Genomic DNA, 22,178 nt, shown 5'->3' with positions numbered 1-22,178 from the left:
GTGGCTATCTAAAGAACTTTTAACTGAGTTAAGATTAAAAAAGGATGTGTACAAAAAATGGAAAAGGGGGGAAACCACCAAAGAGGAATTCAAACAAATAGCCAGCACATGTAGACACAAAGTCAGAAAAGCTAAAGCACAGAATGAACTCAGGCTTGCTAGAGAGGTTAAAAGCAACAAAAAAGGCTTTTATGGGTATGTCGGTAGCAAAAGGAAGAACAAAGAAACAGTGGGGTCACTCAGAGGAGAAGATGGTGAAATGCAAACAGGGGACACAGAAAGGGCTGAACTCCTCAATGCCTTCTTTGCCTCAGTCTTCTCCGATAAAGAAAACAATGCCTGACCTGAAGAATTTGGAGCAAATGATTCAGCAGAGGAAACACAGCCCAGAATAACTAAGGAGATAGTACAAGAATACTTGGCTAGTTTAGATGTATTCAAGTCTCCAGGGCCAGATGAACTGCATCCAAGAGTATTAAAAGAACTGGCAGATGTGATCTCAGAACTACTGGCAGTCATCTTTGAGAATTCCTGGAGAACAGGCGAAGTCCCGGCAGACTGGAGGTGGGCAAATGCTGTCCCTATTTTCAAAAAGGGGGAAAGAGAGGACCCAAATAATTATCGCCCAGTCAGTCTGACATCAATACCAGGGAAGATTCTGGAGCAGATCATTAAGCAAACAGTCTGTGAGCACCTAGAAAGGAATGCTGTGATCACCAATAGTCAGCATGGATTTCTGAAAAATAAGTCATGTCAGACTAACCTGATCTCGTTTTTTGACAGAATTACAAGCCTGGTAGATGAAGGGAACGCAGTGGATGTAGCCTACCTTGATTTCAGCAAAGCATTTGACAAGGTGCCCCATGATATTCTTGTAAAGAAGCTGGTAAAATGCGGTCTTGACTATGCTACCACTCAGTGGATTTGTAACTGGCTGACTGACCGAACCCAAAGGGTGCTCATCAATGGTTCCTCTTCATCCTGGAGAAGAGTGACTAGTGGGGTGCCACAGGGTTCTGTCTTGGGCCCGGTCTTATTCAACATCTTTATCAACGACTTGGATGATGGACTCAAGGGCATCCTGATCAAATTTGCAGATGACACCAAACTGGGAGGGGTGGCTAACACCCCAGAGGACAGGATCACACTTCAAAACGACCTTGACAGACTAGAGAACTGGGCAAAAACAAACAAGATGAATTTTAACATGGAGAAATGTAAAGTATTGCACTTGGGCAAAAAAAATGAGAGGCACAAATACAAGATGGGTGACAACTGGCTTGAGAGCAGTACATGTGAAAAGGATCTAGGAGTCTTGGTTGACCACAAACTTGACATGAGCCAACAGTGTGACGCGGCAGCTAAAAAAACCAATGCAATTCTGGGCTGCATCAATAGGAGTATAGCATCTAGATCAAGGGAAGTAATAGTGCCACTGTATTCTGCTCTGGTCAGACCTCACCTGGAGTACTGTGTCCAGTTCTGGGCACCACAGTTCAAGAAGGACACTGACAAACTGGAACATGTCCAGAGGAGGGCAACCAAAATGGTCAAAGGCCTGGAAACGATGCCTTATGAGGAACGGCTAAGGGAGCTGGGCATGTTTAGCCTGGAGAAGAGGAGGTTAAGGGGTGATATGATAGCCATGTTCAAATATATAAAAGGATGTCATATAGAGGAGGGAGAAAGGTTGTTTTCTGCTGTTCCAGAGAAGCGAACACGGAGCAATGGATCCAAACTACAAGAAAGAAGATTCCACCTAAACATTAGGAAGAACTTCCTGACAGTAAGAGCTGTTCGACAGTGGAATTTGCTGCCAAGGAGTGTGGTGGAGTCTCCTACTTTGGAGGTCTTTAAGCAGAGGCTTGACAACCATATGTCAGGAGTGCTATGATGGTGTTTCCTGCTTGGCAGGGGGCTGGACTCAATGGCCCTTGTGGTCTATTCCAACTCTATGATTCTATGATTCTATGAACAACAGACTTACTTCTTCTGCTGCTGTGGTCTCTGGAAAAATCTCTCTCTTTGGGGAAAATCCTAGTTGGCAACAATTACCAGACCCTCTCCCTCTTTGCTGATATTTACATTTTTGAAAGACTCTACAGTTTCAACCTGTAAAATAACTGAGGGAGGGAATATTGAAGGGAGGGACAAAAAACAAACAAACCCATAGACAGGATATTTTCTGACAGCTCTGCATTTTGGTGTGGGTAGCAAGATGTCAAATAAGCAATGAATATTTTGAGTGAAAAAATCGGAGGACCCTCATGAGATCATTTGCAAGAGAGTGTCCCTGTCTGGACATAGCATTTGTGTCACATCAGTGGTGCATCCAATAAGATAAAAAAAAAAGCAGAGGGTTTCTTAGTCTGCCCATGCCATATACTACAAGGGATATACAAAAGGGCTAGTTCACATTTCATTCGTTACTGGATTGCAGAGTGTGAGTTATGCTTCCTGTTTCCTGTTTCTGATGTAATTAATGCCCAAAGTGAGACTCATGAATTCCACCACAGCAAGGTCCTTGACTTTCTGCTTTGGGTGATAAATTAGAACTGGAAAAATCATTTCAATTCACTCAGACAGCCTTGCTGAGGCTCACAGATCTATTGGCATTGAATTAGACAACTCGATATTCTTTTCTTGTGGTTTTGCTTTGAGAAAAAAAGTATTTAATAATACATTCCAGTTGGAGCTCTGGAATGATTTCAGACAGTCAGAAAACAAAAGAGTACAAGTACGGTGATTTGCAAGCATACAAACTGCAACAGTAGCCTGGAGGAACTTGACAAGCATATAAATATAGAAAGCAGAACCCACTCAGTTGCTTAACTCATCTTGACACTTTGTCAGCCGGGAGAGGGGCACTTAGGGGTCATCCATACTTCCACTTGGGAAACCTGCTCTTTTCTGCTGAATTGGAGCAAACATCAGTGGGGTTTTCCATGGATTGACAGTTGCTCTGAGTCAGCAGTAAAGCAGGTTCCCTGGGGAAAGCGGTGGGACAAGCAGAAAACCTCTCAGACCCCTGCTTTCTAGGCATGGAACTGGCAGAAGTGTGGATGAACCCTGAATCAGCTGAGGCTCCCTGCAGCTCATGGAGCAGGCTAGGTCAGGATGTGTGGCTCCAATTCCTGAGAGTAGCAGTGCTTTTCCCCCTGGGGGTACTCAAAGGCAAACAGTACTGGCACCTCCCCCCCCCATGTTAAAAGCGTGACACTCACTGTAACCATTTCATGGTAAGTGCCGCACCTTGTTTTCGAAAAAGAAAGCACTGCAGAGTACCTTGGTCTAAGAACAGTCCTGTTAACAAACGATTTGGGCAACGCACTCTGCAAAACCAGAAGTAGGTGTTCCAGCTAGCAAACTTTGCCGTGAAAGATGAATGGAAGCCGACCAGTGGAAGGACACTGGTGGAGGGAAGCCTCATTGGGGAAAGCGCACCTCGGTTTAAGAATGTTTTCGGTGTAAGAACGGGCTTCCAGAACGAATTAAGTTCTTAAACAGAGGTACCACTGTAATTTGAAAAGTGGGATGAGCTTGTATCAGTTAAATCTCCTGGGCTGTGTAGTAACTGCTTGTGGAAAAGGTCAGTTTTCCTCAGAGTCCTGTTAAAAAACTTTTTTAATAATAGGGGGGAAAGTTTGCTTTTTAACTGAAGACAGTCCACTATTGAAAGTGCAAGTTACCAGCTTTGATGAGCTAGACTAGATTTTAGCAGAATTTAAGATGAACTGAATGCTCAACTTTCAGTTCAGTCTTTTCTGCTCCTCTCATAGGAGCCAACCCCTAGGAGCTGAGGCCCCTTCTGCCACCCCAATAAAATACTTGAGGGGGCAGCCCCCCCAGTTGATGGGCATTGCCATTCACATGGTATGGGTGCGCCCTGTCATGTGATCAATTCTGCAGAGTGGGGCTTACCTCCCCCCCCAATATTTTATTCAAGTTGGCACCCCTGACTCCTCTAAAACTTTACTGTCTCTGCTAGGGTCATGCCAGTGGTGAATATACATTTTGGGGGGCCTGAAACTTGAACTGTTATGGGAGGCCCTTCACAACCAGCAACAAGATCTGGGTAACCACTGTTCTCTTCTTCAGTGGGGTTGCTTTCAACAACCTTTACAACACCAGTGCTATTGATTCTCAAACTTTGGGATTGTTGAAATACATACAACCAGAGATTAATCAACGAGTTGTGTGACTCAAATTGTACCTACTAGACCAAATTTTTTAAAGTAAATGTGGACTAAAGTTGCTTCTGGGGCTCCTCCAGGATTAGGGACCCTTCATTAGTTTCATAGTAGATCCACCCCTGTTCCCTGCGCTGTGTTGTACGAGGGCTACAAATGTGCCGAATTCTTCTGGAATAAGGACTAGCATCACATGAATTCCCAAACACAGATAATGGTGCTGTCACACACACTTTTCTCTGCATGTAACAGGAACTTGCAAGAAAGCCAGCCATGCAGACAGAACTTCATACAGGGCCATAGGAAGGGTGGGGGCAGTTCGCCCCAGGTCTTATCCCTGAGAGGGGTGACAAAATCCCCCCTGGGCGGATCACTGCTACACTGATCGCCCCCCAGGCGAATCACTGCCCCGTCGATCGCCCCGCCCCCAGGTGCACGCATGTGTGCCACTCTGGGTGCCCAATCAGCTAGCTCCGCCGCTGACTTCATATACAGTCATACCTTGGTTCCCAAATGCTGTGATACTTGTATGTTTTGGCTCCCAAACACCGAAAACCCAGAAGTGTTCCTGTTTTCAAACGTTTTTCAGAAGCCGAAGATCTGACATGGCTTCCGCTTGAGTGCAGGAAGCTCCTGAAGCCAATCGGAAGCTGCGCCTTGGTTTTCAAACAGTTTCGGGAATTGAATGGACTTCCAGAATGGATTACGTTTGAGAACCAAGGTACGACTGCACTTTAAGGATACATAGAGTGCAAAATTGTTACTGTGCTATGCCTGATGTACTAATGGATTCAGAGCTATGATTGCTTTAAAAATGGTGGAAACATTTTGGGTGAATTTGGCCTAGTTACAACTCTTTGAGAGAAAGAAAATTACCGGTATATGTGTGCAGTAACAATAGTAGTAGCAGCAGCAGATGTTCTCACTGTAAAGTCATTATGCTTTTATCTTTTCTATGGGTTTTCTAATGCACTTTCTCCGTCATTGGGTGGGCTTATTGTACTGGGTGTTCAACTACTCTGTAACTATCCCTGAGACCCAGAAAATACATTTTATTTTCAACGATTTGATCTGGCGACACCACATTCCACACTACATTCCATACCTTTCCCTTCCTGAGTTTTAAGAATACTCCTCCCCCCGCCTTACAAATTAATGTCAGAGGTGCTGCTAAACCAATGCTGGAGGCAGACAATTGGTTTGATTTATGAGCCTGAGGTTTGAATGGGAACACACAGCCATCAAGCTATAGATGGTGCAGACAGACTCTTTCCACCATGTCTAGTCATGTACCATTTAGGTGTAAGACAATTATTCCAAAACACATTATTCTTTGCATGAGTTTCACTTCCACAATACAGGCATCCCAAATCTACTCATTTTTGTTAATGATCAAATTGTTTGATGTTTAATACACCAAGCTGAAATGTTACCACATTAGATGAGTGGTTCCCAACCTTTATGGTATGGTGAAAGCATTTGATATAACAGATTATGAATATTTTAAAAGTTTTAATCATGATAAAGCCCATTTTGGCTACCAAGAAATTTTGATAGCATGAAACCAAAATTCAGATAAATTCACTTCCAAAAATTTACCTCTGAGGATCCTATCACATGACAGTTCAATTAGTTGTTGTCTGTACAAAAAGAACAACAACTAATTGAACTGTCATGTGATAGGATCCTCAGAGGTAAATTTTTGGAAGGTTTGTTTCTTCAGCAGAAAAGTAGTGGACAAAGTTCTGATTAAGCAAGCATTAAATCAGCCTTGGCTGAACTGTTAACTAATGCTGCCGGCAAATCCAATCATATAATTCTCTCCTAACAATATACAACCAGTAAATTTTAAATTAACTTTCCATAGTTTTCCCCAGTCTTCCATTTGTGTATTATGTCCTATATCTTGTGCCCATTTGATCATTATAGATTTGACCTCTTCATCTTTAGTCTCCCATTCTAACAATAAATTATACATTTTCTTTAGAAATTTATTATCATCCTCATCCTCCTCATCATCTACAATTTCTCTTTGAAATCTAGATATGGTGTAACCAAATCCTTTCTTGTTGTCTTCTTTGAAAACCTCATTTAATTGACGATGTTGCAGCCAATCATGAACATGTTCTCTTATCTCCTGATAACCCTTAAGTTAAGAAATGAGGCTTTTGATATTAATTATCTTGAGAGCTGGCAGCCCCATAACATCAAGAGGCTCCACCCATGTCCTCTCTACATGCCTCCCCTTGAGTCCTGGCTTTGAGATGCTGGAGATCTGGCAACCTTGGGATCATCCTATTTATAACTTATTCCTCTAACAGGAGCTATGCTTTCTTCCAGCAAGCTCAACAGGGCATACATAGCTATGCTGGCTGGGTCTGATGGGTGGTGGTATCCAACATCTGGAGAGCCACAGGTTCATTCCATGATGTGGTGTATCGTAGTATCACTGAGAGCCACAATTCACCCACAGTCAGTGACTGGAAACTTGACAGTATAAAGTGCTATTCCATTTGGGTTTAAACTTTCTCAGTGGTTGGTAAGTACCCTGCAGTAGTAAACATGGGTAGGGGATTAGAAGAGAAAATGGAAATGAGGTATTTATTTTATGTTGGGAAGGTATATTTTGTTTTGCTCTTCCTTTGTTGGTGTTTAAACCGCCAATTACAAAATTCACAAAATTGTGAACAAAATATCAGAATCCATCTACATACAATCATCCCTTGATGTCGTCGTCTTCTTCTTCTTCTTCTTCTTCTTCTTCTTCTTCTTCGTCTTCTTCTTCTTCTTGTCATCTGTCTGTTTTTAGAGACAATGCAGTGTGTCTCTGAGGATGAAGACAAACATGCCTGAGGAAACCACTATCTCCTAACTGCTGCCTCCCATAGTTTTTTCTGCTTAAAGAAAAGAAATAAACCACACTAACCTCCCTGTCCCTTTCCCCAATCTGGATGTTATATAGAAAATTAGTAACAGCATTTTTTCTTTTGGTATGGGTCATTCTGCTCAAGAATTTGGTATGTGTTGCTCATTAGATTCCAGTTGTGGCCTGTAACAGTTAGTGAGCCAAAGAAATGCTATCAAGTAAGTCCTGGATCTGTGCATTCAATAGCTCATGAAGGCAGCCAAGATCCTGCCATAAGGTCAAAGAGTAGGAGAGAGTCTTTTGAAACTCAAGAATCTGTCAACTGTTCTAGCGGAGGGGTGAGGGAATCCAGAAACAGTGCTGTTCTAACTCCACACTGTCAGAAAGGAAAGAGAATTTCCTCAAATTCACCATGTGCAAAAATTGCAATGGATATGCTTCTTCTGTGTCAATTGTCAAGAAAAATAAATTGCAGCATTGCACTGGTTATATCCCAATTGCCTTCTCATTAATGATCTCAGAGCTCATTTTTTAGAATAACATGGAACACATGTATAGCTCCTACCCATGCTGTGCCTGTCAACGTGTTTAAGTCTTTGGTCCAAGTTGACCCATTTGCTTGTAATGTTAGCACACCACCAAATGATGGCCTAGATGGGTGCCCAGGTGATAACCTAAAGTTATACACAGGTGGGCTTATGCACATAGTAGGTGAATTCAAACAAGGACTGAATACTTTATTCATGTATAAAGCACAGCCTTCAGAAGGGTAAGTATACTTGCCATAGAGGAGGAGGTTCTCCAGTCACTTATGGACTCACTGTATAGACCGTGTTCATGGAAGAGAATCTTACTCAGCTACAAGTGATCGCCAAAGAGAAAAAAGAAGATACTTGCCATAATCCAACACAGAGTTAGGCAATTTTAAGTTGTCGAAGCCACTATATTTTAGAAAGTTGCAGCTTTCCAGTGCACGTTTGACTACGTTTGGGTTTTTCTTTCTCATCATGAAACCCAATGTTCCCACTACTCAGTTTACATGTGGGTGCGGCTTAGCAGGCTCTCAACAGGCTCTGCTCCACCACACTCAGTCTTTTTCTCGCTGTGCTTCATGGAAAAAGCAAATGACCCATACAGCCAATGGCTCCCAGCTTCAAGAAAAACCAAATGAACCGAATCTCTCCAAAAGGAAGATTTTACAGCCTGCATCTTTACATGTTCCTTTTCCTAAGGAAAACAAGTACTGTACCTTTCTTTTTAAGTTGTTTGTAACCTTTGTTTGTTTGTTTTACTGCCAATGGATGCAGACTTGTTGAAGGTAAACAGCGTTTCCGTGCGCTCTGGTTTCTGTCATGATGTCCCATTGCACCAGAAGCGGTTTAGTCATGCTAGGCACATGACCTGGAAAGCTGGCTGTGGACAAACGCTGGCCTTAACCATCCAGGAGTCCTTTACCTTTACATTTTTACGAGGGAGTAGGAATTTCTCTCCAACATCCGCATCACCTCATCAACCAATTCTTCCCTGTTGGTTAGGATCAGGTTCATGGAAGCCAATTCCCTTCTTTGCAGTTCTGAGGAAAATAAGCCTTTGCACCTGCTATTTAATGTTTAAAACTTTGATGTGCTTGGTAATGACACATTTAGCATTGCATATCTTTTTTGTCCCTAAGAGTCATTCAGTGCTGCTTCACCTGCAGTTTCATGGTTTTTAATCATACACAGGTCTGTCATTTCGGAGTCAGGCTTTTAAAGGCCATGTATATTGCTAGGCAATCTCAACACAATGACAGTTAAATGCAGTACTTCAACTCTTAGCTTCCAAAATGCATTCTGCATAATTCATAACATAGGAAAAGCTGGAACACTGGGAGAGCTGCTTCTGAATTCCAGTCAAAATGCCTTATGCATCTTTCATCCCTGTGAAGCAGCATGGACCTAGAATTATAATAATAATGCTTTACACTGATATGGCTCTTTGTTTTGAGTAGGGAAAGCATTTTTCAAAAACCATAAATTGTTCACTCTCAGCAAACCCTTGTGGGGGGTTTTCAGTGTTATTTTAAAAAGCCTTTAAAAAAATAACAGCAAATCAAAAATTCTGCAAGCACATAATCAGCTGCTTAAGAGGGATTCTAGATGGACAGTTATAACAGAGCTACATTTGAAGCTTGTATTAACTAGATAGTAACAGTGAAATAAATACACAAGCTCCCACCAGCCAATAATATTGAGTTCACTAAGAACAAGTGGGAACTTCAGCTTGCCAACACCATGATAAGTAGCATGTCTTGTATGACACTTAACTATTATGTGTAACAAATCAGTGTGCACTCAGGGGCTCTAAATCAGTAGTACTAATTCTTCTGAGCCAGACAAAACATTCAGTGGGTGTTAAAGTGTTAGTGACATAAATAGAAGATTGTCTAACGAACCGATCTTCGAAACACGCTGCTGGCATTATGCCCATTCTCTTCACAAGTTCTTAGCATGGGCAAAGTGCTTTAAGGATTATGCTATCAAGGGGTCCGGTGAGGCAACATTCCCTTACATTATTCTTCCCTAACAAAACTTCCCTAACATTATTCTGGCAGTATGATGTTAAGCTAATTGCACCATCTTATTTTATTTTTAACTACAAGCATTAGAATAACAATGATAATTGTTGGCTGGCTATGTCTGTCAGACTTTGGTAACTATGGAGGAGTGTGGTAAGAGGTTAGGGAAGATATGGCTTCCCTACCTGAACATTTTTGTAGAAGAGGGGATTTCAACAGGTGCGGAGATTTCTCCCCCCCCCCCCCATCTTTTAAACATCTATGATTTTTGCTTTCCAGTGTTCCTCCATTTTTAGCATCCTGCTTAAGAAAATGAACCATTATTTTATGCCATATTGTAGAAGCCTCTTCTAAGACATCTTTTTATCCATTTTACAATTAAAGACCTACCATTCTTTTAAGATATTAAATTTGAGACATATCACAATTTACGGTCTCTCTGATCAGATTCTCACACTAGACTGGGCAGTATATCTTCATGACACACAAATCCAGAGCCAGCTACACATGGAATTAATAGTACTGCTGTATTCAGCCTTAACCCCACCCCAATTTTTCATACATGTATTTTGACAGAAAAAAACAATCTTTACATAATCAATCCACATTTTCTTCAACCTCCCTCCCCTTTCTGCAGTTCCTTATTTTGTATCTTTTCCCTACTGCATAACCAATTTGTATCTAATTATTAACTTCCCATTATATTCCCTTTAAATTATCTTTACTGCACGAGTTTATAACAATCCTGCTAATGTTTTAAGTTGCTTACAATGTATATTCAATACAATATTTGATCAGATTCTCACACTAGACTGGGCTGTATATCTTGATGATATACAAATAAAGAACCTCCTACAAACAGAAGTCATAGTACCACTGTATTTTGCCTTGGTCAGACAACATCTGGAGTACTGTGGTGAGTTCTGGGTGCCACACTTTAAGAAGAATATTGATGAGCCGGAATGTGTGCAGAAGAGATGATCAAGGGTCTGGAAACCAAGCCATATGAGGTTGAGGGAGTTTAGTATGTTTAGCCTACAAAAGAGGAGATGGAGAGGAGATATGAGAACCATCTTCAAATATCTCAAGGGCTATCACATGGAAGAGGGAGCAAGTTTGTTTTCTCCTGCTCCAGAGGCTAGGACCTGAACCAACCTATCAAGTTACGTGAAAGGAGATCTAAGGAGCATCAGGGAGACCTTTCTGACAGTAAGAAGGTAAGAGCTCTTCAACAGTGGAATGGTCTCCCTCAGGAGATTGTGGACTTTCTTGGCTTAGAGGTTTTTAAGCAGAGGTTGGATGGCCAGTGTGGTGTAGTGGTTAAGAGCGGTAGTCTCGTAATCTGGGGAACCAGGTTCGCTTCCCCGCTCCTCCACATGCAGCTGCTGGGTGACCTTGGGCCAGTCACACTTCTCTGAAGTCTCTCAGCCCCACTCACCTCACAGAGTGTTTGTTGTGGGGGAGGAAGGGAAAGGAGAATGTTAGCCGCTTTGAGACTCCTGAAGAGGAGTGAAAGGCGGGATATCAAATCCAAACTCTTCTTCATCTGTCATGGATGCTTTAGTTGAGATTCCTGCATTGGACTATATGACTCTCAGGGTCTCTTCCAACTGTACAGTTCTATCATTCTATGACAAGCAGGTCTGAACAAGCTTTTCGGCTCCTCTCTCCAACTTCAGCTCTCACCTTCTGTTCTTTTTATTCTATGGAAGGTTCAGAACACTCTGAACAAAATCACAATTTGTCCAGTAATAGGGCTGGCCGTCTCTAGAAAGGCAGATCAAGTAGCCTCATAATAGTGATTCTGGTAGAACACTAAACCACAGGCTTGGCTATGCTTAGCTTACGTGAACATTTGTTCACTTAAAAACTGCTGAGACTTGATCTTGACTTTCCTAAGCTATAGTGCATATAGTTTATGGCTCAGTGTTGTTGTCAAAAAATCCACAGGAGTTTGGCCAGCATCTGCCAGGCAGCTTAGCTGAACCATTGTAGATACATAGAGATTACAGTACCTCTGATTTAAAACCATGGTAGCCTTTCAGTGGCTTTTGTTTTACTTACAAAGTGTGTGCATGAGGAGAAATAAAAACAGTTGGCTTTACTGAGTAATGAATGGTGCAGTCTCATACATCTCTACTCAAAGGTAAACACCACAGTGTGCAGTGGGACTTACTCCCAGTAAAGTGTGTACAGGATTACAGCTAAGATTGTCCCCCACACTCTTAAAAGCTCATGTCAAAATCACAAAGACTGCATGGTGTAGTGGTAAAAGTGTTGAACTAAGACCCAGGAGACTGCAACAATCCCCAGCGTTATCTGTGCCTGATTCCCTCACAGGGTGGGTGCTGTCAGTTGGCCCAGAATTGGGTGAAATGTAATGTCCAACTGGAGCAGGCCGGGGTATTTTCGGTGGTTGCCTCCACTGGAAGGTTTTTTATAACACAGTTGACCCTTCCCCCCACTGCCCTTATGGCAAAATGGTCTTGGGTGAGCCCCTGAGTGACATGTACTGTGGACCTCATTACAGCTAGAACAGTCAAGATGTCTGGCTGGAACTGGGGGGACACAGACCCCTAAACATTTTGTGAATCTTTGTACTTTTGTCCATTTACTGTATCCCCCCCCCCCATTTCAACTATAAAATGGTGATTTTCTTGAGTCAAAATGACAGTACAGTACTCCTAAACTTTTCTCTTTTTTTTTAAGCACTGGCTAAAGCTGTGTAGGAAGAGCACCACCACAGCACCATCCTGTTTTTCAATGCCACTTGGGGCAGTTTCATTCCGGATTCCCTCTCTTGGGGCTGGTGGCTGTCCCTGCTGCTCCGCACTTCCCTTTGCCCCACCGCTTCCCCCCAGGAAAAGCCGCTCTTTGCCACTGAATTGAACTCAGCTTCCCATTCCTGTTTTCAAGATCCAGTTTCGGGTTTTCAGCGAAATGACATTTGCTCCAGTTCAGCGGTGAAGAGGGGCTTTCCCTGGAGAAAGGGGGCGGGGGTTATGCGGGAATCTGCTCGGCCCCAGGCTGTCTGAAGCAGCCCCCACGGGCGGGGGGCGCGCGGAGGGCCCACGCTCTGCCCGAGAAAAAGGCAGGCTATCAATAAATATATCATATACTGTACTACCAAACTGCTGCGGAAGAATAACCCGGGGTGGCTTCCTGTTTCCTTGAGATGCCCGAGTTGGCTTTCCCAGAGCTGCAACCCCAAATCGTTTGCAAAATCCCAGGCAGAGGGAGGGAGACGTGGGTTCAGATCCTGCCAGCTGCACAGCGTTGCTCGGAGCGAAGAGGCTGGAGGAGGAGCCCCGCGTTTGCAAAAGGAACATTCTTGCTAGGGAGCCTAAATGGAAGCAAAGCAGCCTTCTGGGGTACCTTCTTCCCCTCCACCAAGCAGCCCCACACCTTTCTCCCCCTCGTCACACGCGTGCCTTTTATTTTCCTCCACCGATTCCCCCGGACCCGCAACCTGCTGGGGCCGCTGCGTGGACGAACCTGAAGTGTCGGGCTGCGCGGACTCCGTTTCCCGCGCACCTCTTTGGGCGCATCTGAAGAGGCGGCGCCGCGGCTGCGCACGGAGCGCCGGGCGGCGTCCAGTTGCCGTAGCAACGAGCGGAGGCCGCCGCCGCCGGCGCGCGCTTATGTCTCTGCCGGAGCCCGTGAGGAGGCGGCTGAGCTCCTTCAGCCGGACCGTCTTCACGGACAACAACCGGACCGGACCCGGGAGCAGCGCCGCCGACAACGTGGCGGGTGAGTGAGTGACGGGCGAGGGCGCCGGAGGGGCCAGCTACAAAGATGGCGGCGGCGGCGCCGTCACGTGGTCGGCTGCCAGGAGTCGCGATGGAAGGGCGCTGGGCGGCGGGGATGCAGTGCGGAACCCTGGGCGGTTGCAGCTGCAGTGGAGATTGCAGTGAATGCAAGATCAGGGGCTCCTCCCAGAGCGTTTGGGTGGTGGGTGATAGCCGTGTTTCTATAAAGAAGCACTATTGTCTTATTTTCCTTAAGAAGCCCAAGGAATGCCCAATAAATACCTTATTATTCATTTGTTAACTGCTGCCACATTAATAATTGCCAGGTTTTGGAGGACTCAATATAAATCTCTTTGAAGCTTGCCTGTCGTAGATATGGGACTCCATACTTACGGATAAACTAATGGCCTTACTGCAACAAGAGCACCATACTGGAAAGATAAACACAAGCTTTGATACACCGTGGCCCCTTTTATTGGATATGCACGGCTTCCATCCACCAGCAACACAGGGAAGGTTGTGGAATGACACTTTCATCTGACTAGACATCCAATGAACCTCAGCTGGGATTGCTTTTGTTACATTTTCACTTTTTGTGATGGCTCTGCACACCAACCTGCAGCTGTTATTGTTGCTGTTACTATTTTTTCTCTACTTTATATCTAATTCATTTGTAACTGAAAATCAATAAAACACACCAAAGAAGAAGCAGCTCCTAGTGGAAATGGGTTCTTCATTTCAGGCCAATGTCCACTTCAACTCCGCAAAAATGTGTGGCTTTCTCAGGAGCTTTTGTAAAAGCGGGTAACAACTTGTGTAATTTTGAATGTTACTAGCATGAGACATATAATATGCTTTTAAAAATTCCATCGCATCCAAATGTTTATTTAAATTTTTCTGAATCATAGAGATGTAAGGAACATCGAGGGTCATCTCCCCCAATCCCTTGCAATGCAGGAACCTCATGTCACATCCTTTAATGAACTCAGAGGATGGAGCAGTGTGGTGTAAATGAAAGCTGAAAAGAAACAAGGCAGATGTCAGGAAGTAGTATTTTTGACACTACGAAAACATGAAATAGCTTGCAAGATGTTTGCTGAGGCAAGAACTCCAGAATCAGTTGAGAAATAATGGCTGATTTCCTGAAGGAACTGAAAGAGATTTCTATAAATCATAGAATTGGAAGGAACTCTGAGGATCTTCTAATCCAGACCTAGGCAAACTCGGCCCTCCAGATGTTCTGGGACTACAACTCCCATCATCCCTAGCTAACAGGACCAGTGGTCAGGGAGGGTGGGAATTGTAGTTTCAAAACATCTGGAGGGCCGAGTTTGCATGTGCCTGATCTAGTCTAACCCTCTACAATGGAGGAATCTCAACTAAAGCATCCCTCACAGATGGCCATCCAACATCTGCTTAAAAACCTCCAAGGAAGGAGAGTCCACCACCTTGCGAGGGAGTCCGTTCCACTGATGGAACAGCTCTTACTGTCAGAAAGTTCTTCCGGATGTTGAGTTGGAATCTCTTTTCTTGTAACTCGAAGCCATTTATTCCAGTCCCACCCTCCAGAGCGGGGGGGGGGGAAGCTTGCTCCATCTTTCATGTGACAGCCTTTTGATATTTGAAATATGGCTCTCAGTCACCTCTTATCCAGGCTAAACATACCAAAATCCCTCAACTGTTCCTCATAAGTCTTGGTTTTCAGACCCTTGGTCATCTTGGCTACCCTCCTCTGCATACATTCCAGCTTGTCAATATGCTTCTTAAATTGTGGTACCCAGAACTGTACACAGTTTGAACAAGATAGAATAGAGTGGTACCATTACTTCCTTTAAAAAAATATTGTATTGAAACATTTCAGCAATAAAAACAGATTAATCTAAATAAAAAACAAAACAACATAAAACAAAAAAAGAAAGAACGGATTATTTGGGCTTAGAAGTTCAAGCATGTCTTTTTTCAGAAGCATCTCTTTCATCTGAAACCTATGGATATTTTACTTCAAAGTAACTGTGCATAAGGTTGTAGCCTTCAACATATAGAAGGGAAAATGTCTGAAGTGGCTGGTGGGTTCTTTCCTCTGTCTCTCCAGATAATGAAATCGTCTCCAGTTTGCCCTTGCAGATGTCCCTCTATTTCAACCTCTGCTTTTTCCCATTTTGGTGGGTCAGCAGTATAGTGATGCTGCAGCTGAAGGTGAGCTCAGAAGACAATTGGTACTCTTATAATCCTGTTGCATCTGCTATTGTTCTGTACATGCTCTGCAAGAGAGAGACTAGTAATTGTGCATCTACATACCTGGTAATAGCCGTACTTCTATAATAAGATTGAGAATGTTCTGAGTGGTGTTTATTTTAAAAATTTTGTATCCCGCTCTTCAGCCAGAAAAAGCTCCCAAAGCAGTTTGCCTATCAGTGCAAACAAGGCTGTCCTAATGTTCACAGTCTAAAGAACAATCACACAACGGAAAAATAGATAAGGAGGGAGGATGAAATAAGTGGTGGCCAAGCTTTTTTCAAAGAGGGCCAGATTTGATGTAGTGAAAGGCCATGAGGGCTGACCAAAGAGCCAACCAAAATTGTTGAGCTTTGTAAACAAGGAAATAAATTGCCACAGGAGCTGGATTAAACCGACCAGTGGGACAGATTAGGCCCCCAAACCGGACTTTGGACATGCCTAATAAGCAAACTCTGTTATAGGCTCCTAGTTATAAGTTCTTCTAATGACCAGCCGTAGTGGAAAAGTTCAAGGAGATGAGGAGAAAACAGTTAATGGTCTCAGTTGCGTTGATTGAGTGACCCTCCATCCCTTTCCTCTCCACCTCTGCTGCAAGCTGGTGTAATGACTGCTGCCAGTCAGGTGACAGTTGATGAGAGGGAAGGGCCTGACTTCTTAGCAGAGATGGCTCTCCATTCCTTCTCTCCCTCCCCTGCTGTAACCGAATGAAATGGCTGTGGTCAAGTGACACTTGCAGACAGGTTTATAACATAAGCAGGCAAGTTTTGGGGGGGAAACAGAGATATTGTGGGTGCAGTTCCAGACTACTGCCATAAAGCAAATATTGCAATAAAGGGAGTCACACAAAGTTTTTGGTTTCCCAGTGCATATAAAAATTATGTTCACACTATACTGTAGTCTGTTAAGTGTGCAGTAGTAGTATATCTAAAAAAGCAATGTACATACCTTCAGAGCCATCTTTCCCATTGGGCATACTGGCGTGTTGCGCCAGGGCGCCATCCTCTCAGGGGCGCCCCAGCGAGTGGGGGAGCTGCGTGGCTTTGCTGGCGGCCTCCCCTTTCCCACCAGCTGTGCCCCGTCAACCATATAGCTGGCGGGCGTGCAGCTTGCCTCCCAAGCCTCCACAGGAGGAGAGTGATCCCTGCAGAGGCTTAGGATGGAAGTTGCACCCCGCCAACTATATGGCTGGCAGGCGTACAGCTTCCTTCCCAGGCCCCGCGGGAGAAGAGCGATTCCCCCAGAAGCTTGGGAAAAGGTCAACAACTCTGGGAAACGGGGGGTGGGGTGGGGCGCCGGAGGGATCTTTGCACCATGGTGCCGGATATGCTTAAGACAGCCCTGCATACCTTAATTAATGTGAGACAGAGACACAAAGGGAGCACATGCTGTTGGGAAAATGGCGCTAGTAGACTTGCTTGATGCAGGGTTGCCACAAACCTTCAATCTGTAAAAAACACAATTATCTGTGAAGTGCAGTAATGCGAAGCGCAACAAAACGAGGTATGTCTGTATTTAATTTTTTGTCATTTCTCAATTCTAGTATCCAGTCTTACCAGACTACTACAAGTTCATCTTGGTGACAGTCATTATATTAACCTCTCTGATTGAAATGATCCGCTTGTACCTAGGGTACATGGGGAATTTGCAGGAGAAGGTAAGTTTGCCTCAGACCCATGAGGAATTCAGTAGCATTTATCTCAGACTAATAGATTATTAACATTGAATAACCTTTCTTAGGTTACAGCCTTCCCCCAACAAATTTAGTAGTTGGACTCAGTCCTGAAGATAAGGTACCACACAGACATGCTGGTTAAACTCATGCATGGTTTTTTTTGTAGACACTTGTATGGAGGAGCTTCTGTAGCACAGTAGCCATGACAAAGTGTGAAAGCTGGGAAGCCCCTGGTTAATAGTTAGGTGCTCAGTAGGTTGTCTCTAGCCTAAGTTCCTACCCTCTTCTGAAATATTTTTAAATGCAATATTTTAAAAGTCTCTTAAGTGGCGCACAATGTTAAAACAAAACTGCAACATACTGTAAAACCAATAAGCAGTAATATAAAAGCACTTTAAAAAATAAAAGAGGAATTGATGCATTCAAACACATAAAACAGGTCTAGTCTTAATGGGTCAGGGAAAGCAACATGGAGTAATGCTATTGGCCACACAGGGCTGTTCTAAGAGTTGAAAAATGGTATGTGAAACACTTTGAATACTTGAAATACACTACAGAAATGTTAAGTATTAAAAAAACACAGTGTTAGTATTAGTAAATGCCATTCTGGAATGAAATGTAAAAAAAAACAACAACCTGGGATATAATGTGGATCTGGAAGGAAATGGAACTGACGTGTATCTGTCTAACAAAGAATAAGGTTAAGACTTTGGGGCTGCACTTTTCCTATGCACGTTTACCTAGGAATAATCCCATTAAATACAGTGAGATTTACTTACGAATAAACAAGCACAGAAGCACATGGTGGATCAGTCTAACATGCTGTCTGCAATTCCAACATTCTAAAATTCTATTCAGTGCTTAATCTAATTAAGGTTTTAGCCTTGCAGTTGCATGGATTAGTAAGAAAGGAAAGAAATGCTCCTGAGTATGTGCAGAACGTGTTTTCCTAGCTGCTGAAAAAATGTTACATACAAGATGCTTAAGCAATAGTAGACAGCATGGTGGGTCAGAGGCACTTACTTGGCCTCCATGCAGGTGAGGCACTGCTGCTTATTGAGAGGAGCGAGACAGTGGCAAGGTCAGAACACTGCAAATGCAGTGACCAGTTCAATCCAATGTGTTTCCACCACAACACCCTCCCTGCCCCATCCCTACCAGGAGCTCAGGTAAGCAGCTCTGCCCCACCATGCTATTTGCTTCCGTGTTTAAGTCTGTATTGGATTAAGGGGCATACCTAGGGCTTGGTTAGGTTGGGCCCCGCCAAGGGCTCAGGCCCAGGGGGGCACAAAAACCACACCTCTCTACTCTGGCTGAGAGTGGCTAGGAGCCTGTCTGTTCCCTCTGCACGTTCTCTGAGCTGCTCTTCCGCTGCTCTGGGCGGCTGGGCGAGGCACACTGGGATGGCGGGGAGGAGGGCAGTAGAGCTCCTTGCCAAGGGCTCAAGGAAGCCTGTGTACACCTCTGATTGGATTATGCACTACATGTTTAGGATTGGGGTGCTAATGGGTTTCTCCACCCCACCCCCTTCCTTCTCCTAATCATGGTCTCTTCATTCTGACTTTTGTTGCCTGTGTAAATCCTACCTCTTTATCCTGAAAAATGCTGTAAGGTCAGAACCTGCTGCTGCAACTGTGACCCTATTTCCTACCAATGTAGGGGGAGACAGATGAGAATGTGAGCAATACAATTTGTCCTCTGCTGCTGCCCAGGGCAGCTAAAGGGCAATGCTTCCTGTTGAAGAGACACAAGCTAGCAATTTGCATCCACTCCCTCACTTCCCCCGGCTGTCCCCAGTCCTGTTTGTGTTCTGTTCCCCCTGTCAGCGAAATGACATCTGGCTGAGATGTTTGAGTGAAAAGTCTGGTGGGGTTGGGTCTGAGGGAAAAGTCACTTCATTGGCAGGGTTCTCTTGAAAGCTGCAGCAACAACAACAGAAGCAGAAAATCTGCAGAAGTCGAAAAGCTGTTTAATGAAATCTCTGTGGCTCTTAGTTTCTCAGTGTTCACACTTTGGACACAGGGGTTAGAAAGTCTGACCAATAAACTTTCTACTACTGAGTTGTCATGCTGCCAGGAGGTTAGTATATTGATACACCCCCCCCCCTTTTTATTTTTTTGCCTTTAATAGGTTCCTGAACTAGCTGGCTTTTGGCTCCTGAGTCTCCTTTTACAACTGCCCTTAATTCTCTTCCTGCTTTTAAATGGAGGTCTGAAGATTCAGCCCTTGGAGCGAGCAGTGAATGTCGTCTTTGTAGTCTTCCTTGTCTTCCAGGTTGTTACTGCATTCATTGCCCTCAGAAGAATGGTGAACCAACTGGCAACTCGCTTCCGTCTTCATGAGTTTGACCAGCTAGATCGCCATTTCCGCTCTGATAACCTAAGCTGGCATAAAATGAGAGTGGAGGCTCCATGGGATATGAGGCCACGTGTGGAGGAAATTCGCTCAACAAGTTCTAGTTGGACATCTGCCGTGAGGGCTTGATGGAGAACAGCCACCTGCCCATCTTCCTGGGTTCCTGTTGCCTTAATTATTTGGGTTTCTGAAACTCTGAACTTGTTCCAGATAACAAAAAAAGCTACTCTTCTGCTAGGAACCTGTAAGATGAGCAATACCACCAGTGTCTTCACTGTGAGCCAATTCTGTTGTGATAAAATATACTAACACATGGGAAAATGTGACACTGGAATGTAAAACCTGCATGTATTTTGCAGGCATGATTCATGAGGTTAGCTTTCTACACAATCTTGCCAATTGTATCTTGTGTAATCCACAAGGATGTGCCTTCCCCTGTAACACTTTAGCATGTATTCCTCTTTAGACATTTTTCAGTGAAGGAAAAATGTTATATCAGCAGTAGCCCTCAGATTCACAGTTGTTTTGGACTTCTAAAAGTCTTTATGTTTTTATACTTTGCTTAATTTTTAAATGTGTTTTCTTAATATTTCAATAACTGTTGCAAAGGAATATTTTGTAAAAATAAATTGGTGTTAATATATTCTATTGAAATATTTTACTGCAATTGGCTATGCAAGTGATAGCCATAGCTCTTCCAATGTGTATTGCTCCTCTATGACCTTCTTTCTAAAACCCAAAACAGAACTGCCTGATGGACCTATCTGAAAGAGAGTTTCATTTTGAGATAGTTCCATGATTACTGTACATAGGAAGATAAAGCCACAGATACTACATTACAATCTACATCCAAGGCTAAAGGTTTCAACAGTAGTGGCCAAGCCCTTGAAACTGCAGGAAGAAGACTGAAGCTGTTCCCCACTTCCGCTCTCAACTTTATTTGAATTTTAAAGCTTGTATCAATTCTACTGGATCCAGCTTCTGTCCAGGTATGGGTGTCCTTCATTCTCTCTTAGAAAGAAGTGACCAGAGGGGATGGTGCTTATGGCACTTGCTCCAGAATACAAATTTACCCATGAATATATTAGTGGGGTAGGAGAGCTGAAAATAATGCCAATATATTTCACATCTAGCAACCAATGTGCCCCTTTGGTTTCAGCTAGTACATGGGTAAAAGGTAAAGGACACCTGACAGTTAAGTCCAGTTGTGAATGACTCTGGGGTTGCGCCGCTCATCTCGCTTTACTGGCCAAGGGAGCCGACGTTTGTCCACACACAGATTTTCCGGGTCATGTGGCCAGCATGACTAAGCCGCTTCTGGCGAAACCAGAGCAGCGCACAGAAATGCCGTTTACCTTCCCACCGGAGAGGTACCTATTTATCTACTTGCACTTTTTGGCGTGCTTTCGAACTGCTAGGTTGGCAGGAGCAGGGACCGAGCAATGGGAGCTCACCCTATCACGGGGATGAGTTAAACTAAGCGCTGTGGGTTAAACCTCAGTGCCTAGGACTTGCCAATCGTATGGTCGGCGGTTTGAATCCCCGCGATGGGGTGAGCCCCCGTCGTTCGGTCCCAGCTCCTGCCCACCTAGCAGTTCGAAAGCACCCCTAAGTGCAAGTAGATAAATAGGTACCGCTTTATAGCAGGAAGGTAAACGGCGTTTCCGTGTGCTGCGCTGGTGCTGGCTCGCCAGAGCAGCTTCGTCACGCTGGCCACGTGACCTGGAAGTGTCTTCGGACAGCGCTGGCTCCCGGCCTCTTAAGTGAGATGAGCGCACAACCCTAGAGTCGGACACGACTGGCCCGTACGGGCAGGGATACCTTTACCTTTACCCATATACTACACAATTCTATCCATCTCAAAAGTGTTTTCTCCCACTCTCAGCTTTTCAGAATTGGACGTAACACAATTTGGGTTCTCAAACTAATTTCTAACTATCTAAGGATAGTTGAATAAAGGACACAGTTGAGGATAGGTTTTAATTCTGAAAACCTCATACCCGCTCTACAGTGGTATGACTGTAAAGGCAACAAAACATGATGGAATAGTGATCCAACAGTGCAACACAGTTTAAGAAATGCTGGTAAAGGTAAAGGTAAAGGTAAAGGGACCCCTGACCATTAGGTCCAGTCATGACCAACTCGGGGGTTGTGGCGCTCATCTCACTTTATTGGTACAGCTTCCGGGTCATGTAGCCAGCATGACTAAGCTGCTTCTGGCGAACCAGAGCAGTGCACAGAATCGCCGTTTACCTTCCCGCTGGAGCGGTACCTATTTATCTACTTGCACTTTGACGTGATTTCAAACTGCTAGGTTGGCAGGAGCAGCGACTGAGCAATGGGAGCTCACCCCGTCGCGGGGATTCGAACCGCCGACCTTCTGATCGGCAAGTCCTAGGCTCTGTGATTTAACCCACAGTGCCACAAGCCTGTAAAATGTGTATTTTGTGACAAGTCCTTCCCCACCACTGGTTCTAACTATCAGCTCTTTCAGGGCCTGCTTTGCAGTGGTAACCATGAAATCATTACAGCTGTTCAGAAATCCACTGCC

The 22,178-nt window shown here is 44.1% G+C and overlaps 2 protein-coding genes and 1 long non-coding RNA gene across 3 annotated transcripts in view; 2 read left to right on the top strand and 1 right to left on the bottom strand.

Annotated features, from left to right (window-relative positions):
• Nucleotides 1-3,294: 3,294 nt before the first annotated feature.
• Nucleotides 3,295-12,223, top strand: LOC309528873. The gene is made up of 3 exons (XR_014217946.1): nucleotides 3,295-3,509; nucleotides 10,476-10,830; nucleotides 11,954-12,223. It is a non-coding gene; the product is annotated as an uncharacterized lncRNA (long non-coding RNA).
• Nucleotides 12,224-13,181: 958 nt separating this feature from the next.
• Nucleotides 13,182-20,270, top strand: TMEM17 (transmembrane protein 17). The gene is made up of 4 exons (XM_082216535.1): nucleotides 13,182-13,363; nucleotides 15,455-15,558; nucleotides 17,141-17,254; nucleotides 19,403-20,270. Exons 1-4 carry the CDS (start codon nucleotides 13,255-13,257, stop codon nucleotides 19,754-19,756), a joined length of 681 nt encoding a protein of 226 aa, XP_082072661.1. The 5' UTR covers nucleotides 13,182-13,254; the 3' UTR covers nucleotides 19,757-20,270.
• LOC309528742 (uncharacterized protein) overlaps nucleotides 13,731-22,178 on the bottom strand; it is a 50,988-nt gene continuing 42,540 nt past the window's right edge. The window contains exon 9 of the mRNA XM_082216354.1: nucleotides 13,731-14,380. Within this exon, the coding sequence (XP_082072480.1) occupies nucleotides 14,325-14,380 (56 nt within the window). The 3' untranslated portion in view covers nucleotides 13,731-14,324. The remainder of the gene's footprint in view (nucleotides 14,381-22,178) is intronic.

The sequence above is a fragment of the Podarcis vaucheri genome (assembly GCF_965113315.1).
Source record: "Podarcis vaucheri genome assembly, chromosome: 3".
NCBI lineage: Eukaryota > Metazoa > Chordata > Lepidosauria > Squamata > Lacertidae > Podarcis > Podarcis vaucheri.
Note: the sequence above shows the minus strand (reverse complement) of the source record. Positions and strands in the feature narration are given on the sequence as shown.